The sequence below is a fragment of the Pelobates fuscus genome, chromosome 3 (genome assembly GCF_036172605.1).
Source record: "Pelobates fuscus isolate aPelFus1 chromosome 3, aPelFus1.pri, whole genome shotgun sequence".
Taxonomy (NCBI): domain Eukaryota; kingdom Metazoa; phylum Chordata; class Amphibia; order Anura; family Pelobatidae; genus Pelobates; species Pelobates fuscus.
Genome location: NC_086319.1, coordinates 401,814,755 through 401,833,005, shown reverse-complemented (window position 1 = coordinate 401,833,005; position 18,251 = coordinate 401,814,755). Strand labels below are relative to the sequence as shown.

Here is an 18,251-nt window from a genome sequence, read left to right as displayed (position 1 = left end):
CCATTGTGTGGAAATCTATTCACAAACCGGACTTTACATAAGACACGAGGTAATGCGTTTAGACTGGAAGAAAGAAGATTTTGTCTAAAGCAAAGGATATATTTTTTTACCGTAAGAACAATCAGGATGTGGAATTCTCTGCGTGAAGAAGTGGTTTTATCAGAGTCCTTAAACATGTTTAAACAGCAACTAGATGCATACTTGCTAAAACAGAATATTCAATTATATCATTTTTCAACTGTAGGGTAATAGCTTCCTGATCCAAGGATAAATCTGACCGACATTTTGGGTTCAAGAGGGAATTTGTTTCCTAGTTATTGCAAAATTGGTAGTGCTTCAAACGTGGTTTTTTTTTTTGCCTTCTTTTGGATCAACAGCAAAAAACAAATGTGCAAAAGCGGAACAGACCCTGTTGCATAAGGTGAACCTAGCCGCTAGGAGAGCATTGGCACAGGTGTGGCTGCGGAGCGAAGCTCCGGAAATTGATATGGTAATTCGCAAGATTAGAGATCATTATCTGATGGATGACCTAACAGCCAGGGTTAGAGGCTCGACAAAAAAGTTTAAAAAAATTTGGGGCCCTTGGGAAGCCAGCGCAGCGAATGCCTGAGGTACACGCTAACGATACTACCAAGGCTGGGATTAGATAGATTGGATATGAACTGGCCAGTTCTTCCCTGCACCCTCCCCCCTCCACACCCCCCCTCGTACTCCCTTTTTCTTTCTTCCTACTTACCGCTCTTATCTTTTTTCTTCTATTTTCTTTTTACCGTGAGCATTCACCGCAAATGTTGAAATATAACCACTCAATACGTAACTAACATGCATTACGATGGGACATGGACCTGTACGCACAGAAACAGACGGTTTGCAATTCTTAGGTGATTCAGAGGCGGATTTTTGGAACCCGCTTATGAAAACCTGAGAAAGAATAGGGCATGTCCTATCGACTAAAGAAATGTATATGGGGTTATTTATAGTTTATTTACGTCTTATCTGATTTTACTTTTATGTTATAAATTAAAATATACCAGGGAGGACAGTGTGTCCACGCTATATTGTTTGTTCTACTCACTCCATGATATGTCGGTGTAGGAAAAGTATGTAAGGAGTGTCACTCTTTTGTTTTTAAAGATGCACTGGAGACATGGCATACAAACTGTTACTACGATTTCTGTGTCATGTAGTATATCTTTGACAGTGGTCTTCTCACTTGTTTTTCTGGTGTTCACCACATCTCAAAGAGGGTCAGGTCTCTTTTACACCGCGGAGAGAGGACCTCAGTCCTCAGAATATTGTTGAGTTGCGTCCAGCTAAAGTGGGTGGGTATCCTCCAGCCACCAAAATAGAAGAGATGGTTTGGAAATCATCTCACAGAAGCATGACCCATCCTTATCGGCAGTGCCGGATTGCTCACAAGGGGGTATTGCAGGGAAATGCCTGATGAAAGGTTATCATAGTCCTACCCTCTCCACAGATTGAGAGTTTGCCTTATCAGGTGATGGTTGCCTTGGCATAAATCCCCAATAGGACAGTGAAGTCATGGAAGAATGTGTAGCAAAATTTTGTTCAAGCCTATACCATGACCTACAATGATGGCCTCTCGTCCACTCCCATATCCTGGACAGTCAAATAGTAATGATAGATGTGTGGCATCCTCCTGTTGCCTGGCACTCATAAGGGTGAGATATGACAGTCTCGGGTGGTTGCCTGCCCAAACAAATTATATAAAGGCTTTTTTTTTTTTTTTTAGTGATGAGAAAGAATGTGGGCTTGATTTGGATATGTCGATTTTTTTCAGCCTGGATGGTGTTGAGGAGTGGGAAACAGTTGACCCCATAGAGGCCATTAGTGGTGGATATGAGGTGAACCCTAAATACTTAATACTTGATTACACTAATTTAAAACTAAAAGCACCAATAACAGTCCTTCGTAGAGGATCTGTGTCAGTGCCACCCGGGTTTTCACTCTTGTCAATATTGACCTTAAAGGGACACTATAGGCGCACACACCACTTTATCTAATTGAAGTGGTCTGGGTCCCCTCAACCCTACAATATAAAACATTGCAGTTTTACAGAAATTGCCATGTTTATATTACAGGGTTAAGACTGCTTCTAGTGGCTGTGTGCCAGACAGCCACTAGAGGTGCTTCCTGTTGTTTCACTGAGGTAGACTTTGCATGAGGACATCCAGAGACAAGCAAATCCTCATAGGAATGCATTGGTTCCCCCCTCCCCCCCAGATCAGCAAACGTTGGCGGAGGAGGAGCGCAATCCACTGCTGAGGGACATGGCACGGGAATTGGGTAAGTGAATAAAGGTTTTATTAACCCTTTAACATCAGCTGGATGGGATGGATGCATGGTGGCAGATTGACACGTTAGTGATAGGAATACATCTCATTATTCCTTACACCAAAGTTTTCCTTTAAAGTTAGCGAGGGAACTAAACCTGCTCAGCTCCTGAATCGCCGGAGGCAGTGAAACTGTGGGTTACGTAAAGGTAACGAGGAAGTCATCTGCAAATGCTGACACCTTGGAAATTTATAACCCTCAATAAGGTCATTGTGCTGGATTGCTTGTAAGAAGGACACATGGCCAGGACAAAGGGCACACCTGCCTCATACCATTGTTAATGGCGAAAAGAGAGGAAGAGCCGACCATTAACGTGTACATTCGCTGATAGGTCTGTATAAAGCACCTCAACCCTCGATCGCAGCCTTGCCCACATCCCAGTATCTGCCGGGTACAAAGGGTAGATAGGGCCATCCACCCTGTCAAAGCACTTTTCAGTGTTAACTGCCAGGAGAAGGGTGGGAGTACCGGACGTGTGCCCCACAGTTGACAATTTTCCCGTATTATATTGCGCCTCCCTTCCCCCAACAAAGCACATCTGATCAGGGTGTACAAGGAGGAGAGGCGTGCTGTGGCGAAACCGACCTCGCCACGTGTCCTTGGAGGGGGCTGCTTGCCCGCCTCTTGCCTTTGGACTATGGACCAGACTTGTGTTAACCCAGATAGCTATACCCTGGAGCCTATTCATATAATGAAAGACTATGGGAAAGACTTTAGCTCCATGGCAATTGTACTGTGTGAATAGGATCTGCGGGCTATTCGGTAGTTTTGTGCGCTCAGATCCCAGCTATCTGGGGATATGTGAAATGTCTGTGTGTTATGGATAAAAAGTAACTTTCTGTATTTTAAAGTGTTTTATGTCTTTCTGTAACCATGTGGTTAATGGAGTCTGTCTCTGTGCTGGAGATAATTGGATTACTTCTCCAGCACAGAGAAGGCTCTGTAAAAAACAGTCTGAGCTGGAAAGCTAGGGGTTTTAAAAGATACTTTACTAACTTTTGAACCCCTGGTCTGATCCATGCCATTTTTTAATATGTTGTTCCCCTGAATGGATTGATTGTGGATATGTATTTTTATGTGAATGTGATGTATGGTTTTAGAGTTAGGAAAGTTGTGTAAAAGTATATTTTAAACTGTATGCATAATGGGATTATGTGTCACACTAAGGGGAGGGGATGTGTGGGAGGTAACATCTATGTCATTGGTTCTTTTATGCCTCCCCCTGGGTGTGGCCTGTATGTGTGAGTTGGAAATAAAAGCCAGGCTGGATGAGCCAGTCCAGAGTTCCTGCTTGACCCTCAAACCGATGTGTCGTCTCGTTTTTGGGGGAATTGGATTGTATGCTGACTGCTAGGAGTGTAAGCGGATGGTATGCTTTTCCTGTTCGGCTGATTCCAGAGTTCGTGTGTTTCCAGTTCGGGAGTTGGAAGATTCGTACAGTTTGGAGTTCGGGAGAGTGGTGTTTGCAGTAGCTGCCTGTGCATCTGGAAAGGGGGGTATCGCCTAAACTGGGTTTTATCCTCTTGTAAGTGAAACGGTCCGTTACACGTGCATTAAAGAACTGTACAATTATGGAGATAATATCAGAGCTGGTTTATGACACAACACTTTGCAGCCTTGCACTCAGTGGCGCACACACCACAACAATCCACCACAATCCCTGGACATTTCACCTCTGAATAAAACAATATATAAACCACTTGGAGCTTGTGTAAACTTTTATTTTTAATAGTTCATGTTATGCTCGGTTTAGAGTATATTACAAATTTAGCAGTTGACCTCACACTACAGTTTAGCCTTGGTACGGCCAGGGCACACGTTGCATTGGATGAGGAGAGAACTTGTTTTGTTTTCTCCTCCTCTCTCGATGCCTACTGACAGATGCAAAGGGTAAAGCTTCTAGCAATGATTGCTAAACTATTGGTTGAATATAGGGGGTATATAAGTATACTATTATTACAAATCCTGGTTAGTGAGACATCCTTTTAATGCCTTTCTAAGCGGTGTTTAGATCCACGGAGTCATGTTAGGATCGCAGAGGTGTAGCTTTTAGAATAATCCCTAGTCCCGGCCTCCAATAGCAACATTGGTATCGGTTCTTGGTCTGCTCGATGTCTAAAGTGAGAGTTTACACCATGAACAAGGAGAATCTTGTCGTCAGCTAGTGGTTCCCTCAGACTGTACCTTGTCAGCCTAACATTGGGCACCTGTTCTCTAAGGATTTGGAAATAGTGATGGTAGTAGGTACATGACCACGTGAGTAAAATCAGGCATACTATAATCTGTAGCAGGAGGAGAAGAAGGATTCCAGAATAGAGTATAAGGTGAAGGAAGCAACAGTATCTGTCAATGATGTCCTCTAGCCATGATCTCCTTTCACTCATACTTGAGAGCAGGTCAGGCAAGTTACTAATTGTGTACAGTGGTATGTCCATAGTCTGTGCGGTTGTAGTGGTGCCTGGTTTAGTCTCCTTATTCTCAGTTGTATTCACAACCATCACAGTTTCTGGGCTACATGTAGGTGTGAGTGCAGTAGCAATGGATGTTATAAACTTTGTTGTATGAATTGTAGTAGATGGAGAAGAAGCCTCTGTGGATATTGATGGGGTTGCTTGGCTTGTACTTGTTAACTCTTTGGTTGTCACAGGTGCAGTTGTAGCTGAAGTTGTTTCAGTCATTGTTGTCATCACTGATGTTGTTGTCGTTTGGCTTGTGGTCATCACTGGTGTTGTTGTTGTTTGGCTTGTGGTCATCACTGGTGTTGTTGTTGTTTGGCTTGTGGTCATCACTGGTGTTGTTGTCGTTTGGCTTGTGGTCATCACTGGTGTTGTTGTCGTTTGGCTTGTGGTCATCACTGGTGTTGTTGTCGTTTGGCTTGTGGTCATCACCGGTGTTGTTACTCGGCTTGTGGTTGCTGCTGTTGTTGTCACTTGTCTTGTTGTCTCCATCATGTTGGTACTCATAGGTTCTGGCATGTCTGGGTCTTCATCATCTTTATCTGGGCATTTCTCAAAGAATTTCACAAGTGGAACTTTATTAGAGCAGACAACACTACTAGCGTCTTTGTCTGGGGCTCCATTAGTGATGGTGTAGATGTTATCTTCATTATACTCCACCCACTCTTTGAAGTACTTTAAATTACAATTGCATGTCCACGGGTTCAGGTCTAGGTACACGTAAGCCAAGTCATATAATCCATCGAAAAAATTATCTGGAATTAGTGTTAGACTATTTCCTCTCAAATATATTCTTGCCAAATTGACAGAGTCAGAGATGAGGAGAGGTGGAACACTCGTCAGCTGATTGAACGATAGATCCAACGTATCGAGTTGATCTAACCCTTTGAAAACCTATCAGGAAGAAACACAAGAACATCAGATTATAATGGCTGCCATGGAAAATATGTGTAAAAATGTTACCAAGAGCTATTTCAGATGATAAATGTCTGAAAACGGTTCAAGTGAGCTGCATAATTAAGTTGCTCTTCACAACCAACATTAGGAATGTCTCATTAAATAAATACCATACAGCCTATCTTCCTTTAGCACATAATTGCAATGCTAGACCTCTGAGTAAAATAGTATGGATCTCTGGCCCCATGAGAGACGACCCACTACGCCAGTGACCCTTGTGAATATATTGAGCTTGAGACCTCTGCTGTAAGGAGAAACAGTGATATACTGACATCTAGTGGACGAAAAGCAGAACTCATTTGTATACAAACTCTATTCCCATAACATAGACCAGCTCTCTAACGTGGGGAATCCCTAAAATCCTCACATTAGAGAGCTGGTCGTATGTGTGAGCCGTCGTAAAGTGAGGTGTACCTGTAAATGTAATTTCAACAGTGGTGGGTACCTAAAACTCTGGCAAGATAAAAAAAAAAACAACAAAAAAACACATCAGCGTTATATCCAAATATGTGGAAAATTATATTCAATTTATTGATATATCTTTCCTTACCACATATCTTATCACCAAACAGAGAAACCGTCTGAATATCACTTAAAGAGGAGACCTTTATTTATGCTTTACGAAAATCGAGCCAGATGTCAAATATTTCTCGCAGCATCAGCCTCATGGATCTCATTAATCATCGGTTAAAGGTAATTTCATTAAACTTTATTGTTTTCACATTGAACTTTCTTTTTCTTTAATTTAAGTAGCTCCAGCGCTTGTGGGGGCCGCATCGATGGAGATGCAGAAATTCATTAAATTATATAGGTATAAACATGCATAAAGCAGAAATAAAAAAAGACCCCTCCTTTCTAAAAACGTTTCACACATACGCAAATTAATTGAGTTACTGCGGCACCCGTGGGCGGTAAGGAATTTTACCATCAACAAACATATATAAATGGGCGGTAGGTTATTAAAATGTTAAAGACCCCTAATCTAAATAATGATCAAAAAAGGAACAATTTTCTTTTATGGTAAATCTCACCAGTTTTTGTAATAGACATTTCAGAAGACCGCCAGTTTGAGACTGGTGGATAAAAGGATTGAAACAAGTCAGTTTCTGTTGAAAAAAGATTGGAGGAGACTTCTCAAAGTATCACCTACACTTTCTATGTCTAATTTCTAACAAACATTTGACACAATTTATTAAATATCTCAAGCTTTTTAAATCCGTTGCTTCTTTTGCAACCTAAACATCATTTTTAAATATACACCTTGTGACACCTAGGACTGGTACATGTCTCCCAACTGCCACCTTCCACCCAACAGAGTTACATCACTGCTATTTGCCCCTCCAGTCTGTGCCTCCGAGCCCAGCGCTCCTTCCCCACGGCCCCGGAACACTCGCAGACCATCCAGAAACCTGCTGAGGCATGGTGCACCTGACCTGGAGCACTCTGGAAATCCTGACCGGATTGCGAAGTTGCTGCGCTAAGGTAAACCTTTGAAGATGGTGCTCTAGGTCCCAAAACCACCTAGCAGGGTGATTTCTGGAACCATGACAGAGGAGGTGGCAAACCATCGAATGACACCAAAGACTTGAGGGAGCTCCATGTATCAACTGAAAGTACCATTATTTCAGGTGACCGGGATTTCTACCCAGAGCTGTGGAACTCTGAGCTGGATTAGAGGATGGCAGTGGTCTTCCCCCTAACTCTGGCTAGTCACCTCCGATCCAAGTGCTTTTTGGGCACTTTGGGCGCTCAGAAGAAAGCTTCTTGGGGATGGCACTATTGTTGGGATGTGGTCACAGGAACTCCATGTTTTATGTATTTTTTTTAACCCGGTGCCTAGATGCCTGGCCTCTAATTAAATTATCTGCTCAGATAGAGACACCAAGGTGCTGGGTATGTTGCAATTCTATTGTGCTCCCTGGGGACATCCTGTTAAGGCCCCAGATATTAAAGTGTGACCTGTGTAACAATAAACCAGTTCTTCTTCAACCTTCGCTAGGTCTTTGCTAGTGTTTGGGTGACCCAGACAGCGATAAGTAGCTTTTACCACTCTGGGCTATATTCACAAGGGAAAGGGGAATCAGAAGTGACAACCCAGCTACTCGTGGCTTTACAACCACACACCTTTTTTTTTTTCCAACGATCAGAGGATTATAATTTTTTTCCCCACACCACTTTAAAAAAAAAAAAAGAAGAAAAAAGCGTTCTTTTTTCTTTTTTTCTAAATGTAGTGATCTTAAGAAATGTAGACTGGCAGAATGTTATTAAGAAAACTGTCTCTTTTTAGAATCATTTCATAAAATACAATCATAACAACATAACTTAACCCTTACTTTTCAGAATCTTTTCATAATAATGACATATTTCCAATATTGATACCTGCTCAGAGAGTTGCTTGATCCCATTCCCCGAAAGGTGCAGCTCTTTCAGTCCATGCAGACCATGGAAAGCCGTGTCTGGGATAGCCGCAATATGGTTGTTGGACAGATCAAGCTTGATTAGGTTTTTCAGCTGTGAGAGTTTGGGTAGTTGGTCGAATGAATTGTTGGCCAGATTTAGATCCTTCAAACTCATGGGGTAGTCAATCTGAATGGTCGACATGCCATTGTTGGATACATCCAGGGCTACAAGTTGCGGAAGTTTTTTAAAGACTGAGGTGGAAAGCGACTTGATCGAGTTGTAACTTAAGATGAGAACTTCGGTGTCGTCATCAATATTGGCCATGGGGACTGCGGTCAAACCAAGGTGAGTGCAGTCGGTCTCCATCTTGTCGGTGATTAGGCTCTTCTCTTTGGTGCAGGTGGGTTTAGTTAAGCTTTCTGTAACCAGGAGAAGAACGATGACCCCATAATAAGCCAAAGATCTCATGGTGAGCAGGAGGTTTCGGAGACAGAGCTGAATGTAATGTGATCTAAAGAACCAAATTAAGAATACAGAGCTAAAGATTTTCTATTCTAGTTCTCTATATTATCATTTACTATGTAATCCTTTCCTCTGTCTCTCACTCCTGTCTTCCTCTCTGTCTCTTTAGACAGTCTCTGTCTCGTAAACATTATGTACCGAATCTTTTTAATTTTTAAAAAAAGTTTTTGTTCCTTACATACAGAGTTTGTTTTCTTGGGAGAACTTTAAACAGGTTACACTCCCCAGCATTACCTGTTGCCATTTTAATAACGGCAGATAAAGTATCCCAGGATTGTAACTCCCACTAAACTCAGCCAGCACATATACGTATGCCCGTTCTACCCTGACAGTAAAGTCCTCCCATTACACCAAATTATGTCTTAATATATCACCAAATATTAAATCCAAGACTAAACACTATCCTAAAAATATCACGTAATAAAAAGTTACACAGCGGTAAAGCGTGTATTACAGAAAGTAACGCCACATTGGGTTTCTGGCGACATTAATAAATCACTCGATGTTTGGTTCCCCAGAACACCTGAGTGGGTTTATTATTTTCCGTTATACACAGATCTGTTATGCATCCTCTTACACACAATCTCTCTCTCTCTAATACACAAAAGGTTTATATTATATTTTATATTACAGTCTATATTACAGTTTATATTTATATCATAGTTTATATCACAGTTTATATTATATATATATATATATATATCGTGCCAATATTGTCACACAGTATTAAACATGCAGTACATGTCTTTCTGCTTACTTACAGATGCCTGGCTGGGTCTGTGCCCTGACAATAATCCTCGCTGCCTTCTCCCTGCCGGTTGCTGTGTTTAACAATGTCATTGTGGTCGCCTTATCTCAGGGTCCAGCTTCTTCCTCTTACTATTCCCAATATAGTAATGGAAACTGTAACTGGGAGCAATTGCTGGGACATACATCACATTATACTGAAAATGTTAGAACTCGCTACCTGAGAATCCCAACCGGGCCCTTACAGGCACCATGCCAGCATGACATGTCTTGCTTTATAGCACCAGCTGCTCTGTACAACCCTACAAGCATTAACTGAGTTTGACATACCATTTCTATACAGCAACCTTAACCCCTTAAGGACACATGACATGTGTGACATGTCATGATTCCCTTTTATTCCAGAAGTTTGGTCCTTAAGGGGTTAAAGGGACACTCCAGGCACCCAGACCACTTCTGCCCATTGGAGTGGTCTGGGTGCCAACTCCCATCATCCTTAACCCTGCAAGTGTAATTATTGCAGTTTTTATAAAGTGTAATAATTACCTTGCAGGGCTAAGTCCTCCTCTAGTGGCTGTCTATCAGAGAGCCACTAGAGGGATTTCCGGGTTCTTAAAACACGAAAAGTGTTTTAAAGGACACTGGACGACCTCACGCTATGCATTAGGACCTCCAGCCTCGCCGAAATCCCCATAGGAAAGCATGATAGTGCGAGCTGTCGTAAAATAGGTAAAATGAGGTCTACCTGTAAATGTAATTTCAACAGTGGTGGGTACCTAAAACTCTGGCAAGATAAAAAAAAAACGTCAGCGTTATATCCAAATATGTGGAAAATCATATTCACTGTATTGATATCATTCCTTACCACATATCTTATCACCAAACAGAGAAACCGTTTGAATATCACTTACAGAGGAGACCTTTATTTATTCTTTACGAAAATCGAGCCAGATGTCAAATATTTCTCGCAGCATCAGCCTCATGGATCTCATTAATCTCCGGTTAAAGGTAATTTCATTAAACTTTATTGTTTATTGAATAATGCTTTCCTATGGGGAGGTCTAATGCACGCGGCCATTGCCAGCTAGAGTCGGCGGGGGAGGAGCCTGACCCAGCGCCAAGGGACATCGCATTGGATTCAGGTAAGTCACTGAAGGGATTTTAACCCCTTCAGCAACATGGGATGGGGTGTGGGAAGGAGAGGGGCACGGATAGGTTTTCCTGGCACTGGAGAGTCCCTTTAAAGGCCGACTCGTCACAATGAATTATTATTTCATTGGTCTTTAGTAAGTAAATCTATCAATTCCTCTATACAATTATTTGGAGTATCTATACAGATAATGAACACACCGCTCTGTATAATGATACTGAGTATCTATACACTGATAGTGAACACGCCGCTCTGTATAATGATACTGAGTATCTATACAGATAATGAACACGCCGCTCTGTATAATGATACTGAGTATCTATACAGATAATGAACACGCCGCTCTGTATAATGATACTGAGTATCTATACACTGATAATGAACACGCCGCTCCATATAATAATACTGAGTATCTATACACTGATAATGAACACGCCGCTCTGTATAATGATACTGAGTATCTATACGCTGATAATGAACACACTGCTCTGTATAATGATACTGAGTATCTATACGCTGATAATAAACACGCCGCTCTGTATAATAATACTGAGTATCTATACACTGATAATGAACACGCCGCTCTGTATAATGATACTGAGTATCTATACACTGATAATGAACACACTGCTCTATATAATGATACCGAGTATCTATACACTGATAATGAACACACCACTCTGTATAATGATACTGAGTATCTATACACTGATAATGAACACACCGCTCTGTATAATGATACTGAGTATCTATACACTGATAATGAACACACTGCTCTGTATAATGATACTGAGTATCTATACACTGATAATGAACACACCGCTCTGTATAATGATACTGAGTATCTATACACTGATAATGAACACCCCGCTCTATATAATGATACTGAGTATCTATACACTGATAATGAACACACCACTCTGTATAATGATACTGAGTATCTATACACTGATAATGAACACACCGCTTTGTATAATAATACTGAGTATCTATACACTGATAATGAACACGCCGCTCTGTATAATGATACTGAGTATCTATACACTGATAATGAACACACCGCTCTGTATAATGATACTGAGTATCTATACACTGATAATGAACACCCCGCTCTATATAATGATCGTGAGTATCTATACACTGATAATGAACACACCGCTCTGTATAATGATACTGAGTATCTATACACTGATAATGAACACCCCGCTCTATATAATGATACTGAGTATCTATACACTGATAATGAACACACCGCTCTGTATAATGATACTGAGTATCTATACACTGATAATGAACACGCCGCTCTGTATAATGATACTGAGTATCTATACGCTGATAATGAACACACTGCTCTGTATAATGATACTGAGTATCTATACGCTGATAATGAACACGCCGCTCTGTATAATAATACTGAGTATCTATACACTGATAATGAACACGCCGCTCTGTATAATGATACTGAGTATCTATACACTGATAATGAACACACTGCTCTATATAATGATACCGAGTATCTATACACTGATAATGAACACACCACTCTGTATAATGATACTGAGTATCTATACACTGATAATGAACACACTGCTCTGTATAATGATACTGAGTATCTATACACTGATAATGAACACACCGCTCTGTATAATGATACTGAGTATCTATACACTGATAATGAACACACTGCTCTGTATAATGATACTGGGTATCTAAACACTGATAATGAACACACCGCTCTGTATAATGATAATGAGTATCTATACACTGATAATGAACACACCGCTCTGTATAATGATACTGAGTATCTATACACTGATAATGAACACACTGCTCTGTATAATGATACTGAGTATCTATACACTGATAATGAACACGCCGCTCTGTATAATGATCATGAGTATCTATACACTGATAATGAACACGCCGCTCTGTATAATGATACTGAGTATCTATACACTGATAATGAACACACCGCTCTGTATAATGATACTGAGTATCTATACACTGATAATGAACACACCGCTCTGTATAATGATACTGAGTATCTATACACTGATAATGAACACGCCGCTCTGTATAATGATACTGAGTATCTATACACTGATAATGAACACACCGCTCTGTATAATGATACTGAGTATCTATACACTGATAATGAACACACCGCTCTGTATAATGATACTGAGTATCTATACACTGATAATGAACACCCCGCTCTATATAATGATACTGAGTATCTATACACTGATAATGAACACACCACTCTGTATACTGATACTGAGTATCTATACACTGATAATGAACACACCGCTTTGTATAATAATACTGAGTATCTATACACTGATAATGAACACGCCGCTCTGTATAATGATACTGAGTATCTATACACTGATAATGAACACACCGCTCTGTATAATGATACTGAGTATCTATACACTGATAATGAACACCCCGCTCTATATAATGATACTGAGTATCTATACACTGATAATGAACACACCGCTCTGTATAATGATACTGCGTATCTATACACTGATAATGAACACCCCGCTCTATATAATGATACTGAGTATCTATACACTGATAATGAACACACCGCTCTGTATAATGATACTGAGTATCTATACACTGATAATGAACACACCGCTCTGTATAATGATTCTGAGTATCTATACACTGATAATGAACACACCGCTCTGTATAATGATTCTGAGTATCTATACACTGATAATGAACACACCGCTCTGTATAATAATACTGAGTATCTATACACTGATAATGAACACGCCGCTCTGTATAATGATACTGAGTATCTATACACTGATAATGAACACGCTGCTCTGTATAATCATACTGAGTATCTAAACACTGATAATGAACACACCGCTCTGTATAATGATACTGAGTATCTATACACTGATAATGAACACACCGCTCTGTATAATGATACTGAGTATCTATACACTGATAATGAACACGCCGCTCTGTATAATGATACTGAGTATCTATACACTGATAATGAACACACCGCTCTGTATAATGATACTGAGTATCTATACACTGATAATGAACACACCGCTCTGTATAATGATACTGAGTATCTATACACTGATAATGAACACCCCGCTCTATATAATGATACTGAGTATCTATACACTGATAATGAACACACCACTCTGTATAATGATACTGAGTATCTATACACTGATAATGAACACACCGCTTTGTATAATAATACTGAGTATCTATACACTGATAATGAACACGCCGCTCTGTATAATGATACTGAGTATCTATACACTGATAATGAACACACCGCTCTGTATAATGATACTGAGTATCTATACACTGATAATGAACACCCCGCTCTATATAATGATACTGAGTATCTATACACTGATAATGAACACACCGCTCTGTATAATGATACTGAGTATCTATACACTGATAATGAACACCCCGCTCTATATAATGATACTGAGTATCTATACACTGATAATGAACACACCGCTCTGTATAATGATACTGAGTATCTATACACTGATAATGAACACACCGCTCTGTATAATGATTCTGAGTATCTATACACTGATAATGAACACACCGCTCTGTATAATGATACTGAGTATCTATACACTGATAATGAACACACCGCTCTGTATAATAATACTGAGTATGTATACACTGATAATGAACACACCGCTTTGTATAATAATACTGAGTATCTATACACTGATAATGAACACGCCGCTCTGTATAATGATACTGAGTATCTATACACTGATAATGAACACACCGCTCTGTATAATGATACTGAGTATCTATACACTGATAATGAACACCCCGCTCTATATAATGATACTGAGTATCTATACACTGATAATGAACACACCGCTCTGTATAATGATACTGAGTATCTATACACTGATAATGAACACCCCGCTCTATATAATGATACTGAGTATCTATACACTGATAATGAACACACCGCTCTGTATAATGATTCTGAGTATCTATACACTGATAATGAACACACCGCTCTGTATAATGATACTGAGTATCTATACACTGATAATGAACACACCGCTCTGTATAATAATACTGAGTATCTATACACTGATAATGAACACGCCGCTCTGTATAATGATACTGAGTATCTATACACTGATAATGAACACGCTGCTCTGTATAATCATACTGAGTATCTAAACACTGATAATGAACACACCGCTCTGTATAATACTGAGTATCTATACACTGATAATGAACACACCGCTCTGTATAATGATACTGAGTATCTATACAGTGATAATGAACACACCGCTCTGTATAATGATACTGAGTATCTATACACTGATAATGAACACACCGCTCTGTATAATGATACTGAGTATCTATACAGTGATAATGAACACCCCGCTCTGTATAATGATACTGAGTATCTATACACTGATAATGAACACCCCGCTCTGTATAATGATACTGAGTATCTATACACTGATAATGAACACCCCGCTCTGTATAATGATACTGAGTATCTATACACTGATAATGAACATGTCGCTCATAATAATGATGCAGTATTTATCAGTGGAGACTAGTCCATAGCCAGTTTGTTGTTGGAATAGAAAAAAATTATAATTTAGGATTCATTTTTTGTGTGTGTAAACTTACACCTTTGATATATGTTTGTTTAAACAAGCATGTGTGGTTTATGCCCTGCATTGTAAGCTCACCTGCCACGTCAAGGCAAACCCAACACTAACAATTCATCTTTCTGTCTTCAGCTATAAGGTAAAAATCTCTAATGAGACAGATAGGGGGATTTCTCTAAACCTCTACACACTTATTAACCCTTAAAGGGATAAGGTCAAATGGAAAATAAGTGACAGGACAATAAATGGCAGAGCAATGTTACGTTGGTTAACTGAGGAAGCAGCCGCAAAGAAAGAGGAGTGGTTTAGGGACATCTGGGAGAATATTGACTGTGGAATGTTCTCATTGGATATTATAGTGATATGTTGAACCCTAGCTAAGGCTATTGTTTTTTGTTTTTTTTTCCTATTGAATATATATACACAATTCTTTCTTTGCTGCTGAGGAAATAAGGAAAGCTAATCATAATATTTCCCTCTGTGTCTTTAATAAATTCATGACTTTACACCTTGTAAATAGTAACATCTGCTAATTTATAGTCGTTTGTCCAGAAATCTGATAAACTTATATGATCACCCTCATTGGCTGTCTGATATCCACCTGTTCCTCCCAATGTATAATTGGAACATTAAAAGACAGGCCTGCCCCCTGAGGTGACGTAGGCTGCTAGCACCAGGGGGTGAAGTAGGCAGAACTCCACTTCCCTTCATACAGCTTTCATTTGGACTTCAAGCCCGCTGAATTGTTTTATTGGATACTATAGGCATCAAAACAACTTTAGCTTAATGAAGCCGTTTTTGGGTATAGGTTCTACCTCCACAGTCTCACTGCTCAATTCTCTGCCATTTAGAAGTTAAATCACGTTTTTTTGTTTATGCAGCCCTTGCTGTGACTGACAGGACCTGCCTGAAAAAAAAAAAGTTTTCCGTTTCGACCAGATGTTAACTTACTTTAGATGTTTTGTCTCCTGCTCTGTAAAATTGAGACTAGATTACATACAGGCAGCTCCTGCAGGGTCTACAAGGGCAATCAATAGAGCAGGAGATAAGAAATTACAAAGCTAAACAGACTGTGCAATAAAGGAAGTTTAAACATTGGATGACTCTTTACAGGAAGTGTTTATGAAGATTGTCACGTGCAGGGAGGAGTGACTAGGGCTACATAAACAAAGTGATTTAACTCCTAAATGGCAAAGAATTAAGCAGTCAGACGGCAAGGGCATGATCTATACACCAAAACTGCTTCATTAAGCTAATATAGTTTTAGTGACTATATTGTCCATTTAAGCCCACTTTATCTGATTATATGGTATTTATAATCTTACACCCCAATAACCATTGCCTACCATGCTGGAATAGCTGCACATGTGCCCTATATCAAACTATCTTAACTTACGCTTGATTCGTTTTTTGTAGCTTACACAAGCGATTACAAAAAACTTTAAATTAAATACAACTGGCGTAACATAGCCTCAATTTAAACAGGCGTTGAACAAGCTTTTCAAATCATTTCATATTTTTTATATTACTTTTAAATTGATTTAATATAATGAAAACTATTTTAACATTGTAATATATTGTTATATTTTTTTATTTTAATATTTTGAAGAATTTTTTTTTTTTTTAAGTTTACACCATAATATTAAATAATTTTAAAAACTTGGAAGCACTATAAAAGCTTTAACATTGGGAGGTATAATACTGTGCTTCCGATGCAGCTATAAGTGCTGAAACAATCCCCAGCATTAACTGCTGATAGCGAGGTATCAAGATTAGACATATCAGCATCACAAAATGCAATAGTGGATTTAATAGTGGGAGATGGACTGGTACCAAGGAGAATCACTTCTAGACACTTGTGGCCAGTATTGTATGTTTATTTTGTGTTTACATTCATCATTTAACTTCTGTTTTTACCGGTGTAAACTATGAACTTCCTTTTAAGCAGACTTAAAGGACCACTATAGTGCCAGGAAAAAACATACTCGTTTTCCTGGCACTATAGTGCCCTGAGGGTGCCCCCACCCTCAGGGCCCCCGTCCTGCCGGGCTCTAGGGGGTGGAAGGGGTTAAATTTACCACTTTTTCCAGCGCCGGGCGGGGAACTCTCCTCCTCCTCCATATCGCCGTCATCGACTGAATGCGCATGCACAGTGAGAAAAGCACGCAAGCGCCTCTAGCAGCTGTCACTGAGACAGCCACTAGAGGCTGGATTAACCCTATTATAAACATAGCAGTTTCAGAGAAAATGCTATGTTTATAGAAGAAAGGGCTGGACCTGGCACCCAGACCACTTCATTAAGCTGAAGTGGTCTGGGTGCCTATAGTGGTCATTTTTTTTTTTTTAAATTCTTTATTTTTGTAGTGCGGGTGGGTACAGAGTTACTTCAAACGCCACAACAGCGTGTATCAACGTCTAACAGCATATACAAGAGTATGACTGTGGCATGCATAATCGCACAATTTTTCTTTTTTGTTTCAATACAGTCGCTAGATTTATCAAGTTAAGAAGTTGCACATACTTTCAAAAGATAACAAGCCAGTAATCTATAATTAGTGATGTATATAGCATGCGTAAACATAAGATATAGCCTGGTTTAAAGAGTAACTGAAGACGAAAAGCGGTGTTAGCTGGGCTATATAGCTAAACATGCTATTCTATGTGGTAAGTAAAAGAAGCTGGAATCTTGCAAGATTTCGTTTTGTGACATGATATGGGTAAATAAGCTAGACGAGCGTTGAGTCTCGCGTACAGTTGTAATCCCCATTAGCTAGTGTAGGCTGCTCAGAGAAATTTAAAAGCATATTTTACCACAATTTAGGCAGATTCAAATAGTCCAGCATACATATGCTTTGGTGCTTAAGACTATACGTATAAGAGATAACAATAGTAGGCTTATGGATAGTTAGGGCAGGATATAGATCATATTGGTACTAAGGTTTGGATCACGTTACAAGAAACATCTTAGAGGAGTGCCAGGGAACACATTTAGGCTGAGCCATAGAAAAT

The 18,251-nt window shown here is 39.7% G+C and overlaps 1 protein-coding gene across 1 annotated transcript; it reads right to left on the bottom strand.

Annotated features, from left to right (window-relative positions):
- Positions 1 to 4,251: 4,251 nt before the first annotated feature.
- LOC134601531 (platelet glycoprotein Ib alpha chain-like) lies at positions 4,252 to 9,557 on the bottom strand. The gene is made up of 3 exons (XM_063446044.1): positions 9,452 to 9,557; positions 8,148 to 8,679; positions 4,252 to 5,705 (listed from the first exon to the last, which is right to left on the bottom strand). Exons 2-3 carry the CDS (start codon positions 8,634 to 8,636, stop codon positions 4,377 to 4,379), a joined length of 1,818 nt encoding a protein of 605 aa, XP_063302114.1. The 5' UTR covers positions 8,637 to 8,679; positions 9,452 to 9,557; the 3' UTR covers positions 4,252 to 4,376.
- Between the last annotated feature and the right edge of the window lie 8,694 nt (positions 9,558 to 18,251).

Bases quoted from the DNA above. Each gene is read 5' to 3' on its own strand.
- LOC134601531 (XM_063446044.1), bottom strand. From the start codon at position 8,636: ATGAGATCTTTGGCTTATTATGGGGTCATCGTTCTTCTCCTGGTTACA. The intron at 5,706-8,147 runs GTATCAATATTG...TCTTCCTGATAG, and splicing joins TCAAGCAACTCTCTGAGCAG to GTTTTCAAAGGGTTAGATCA.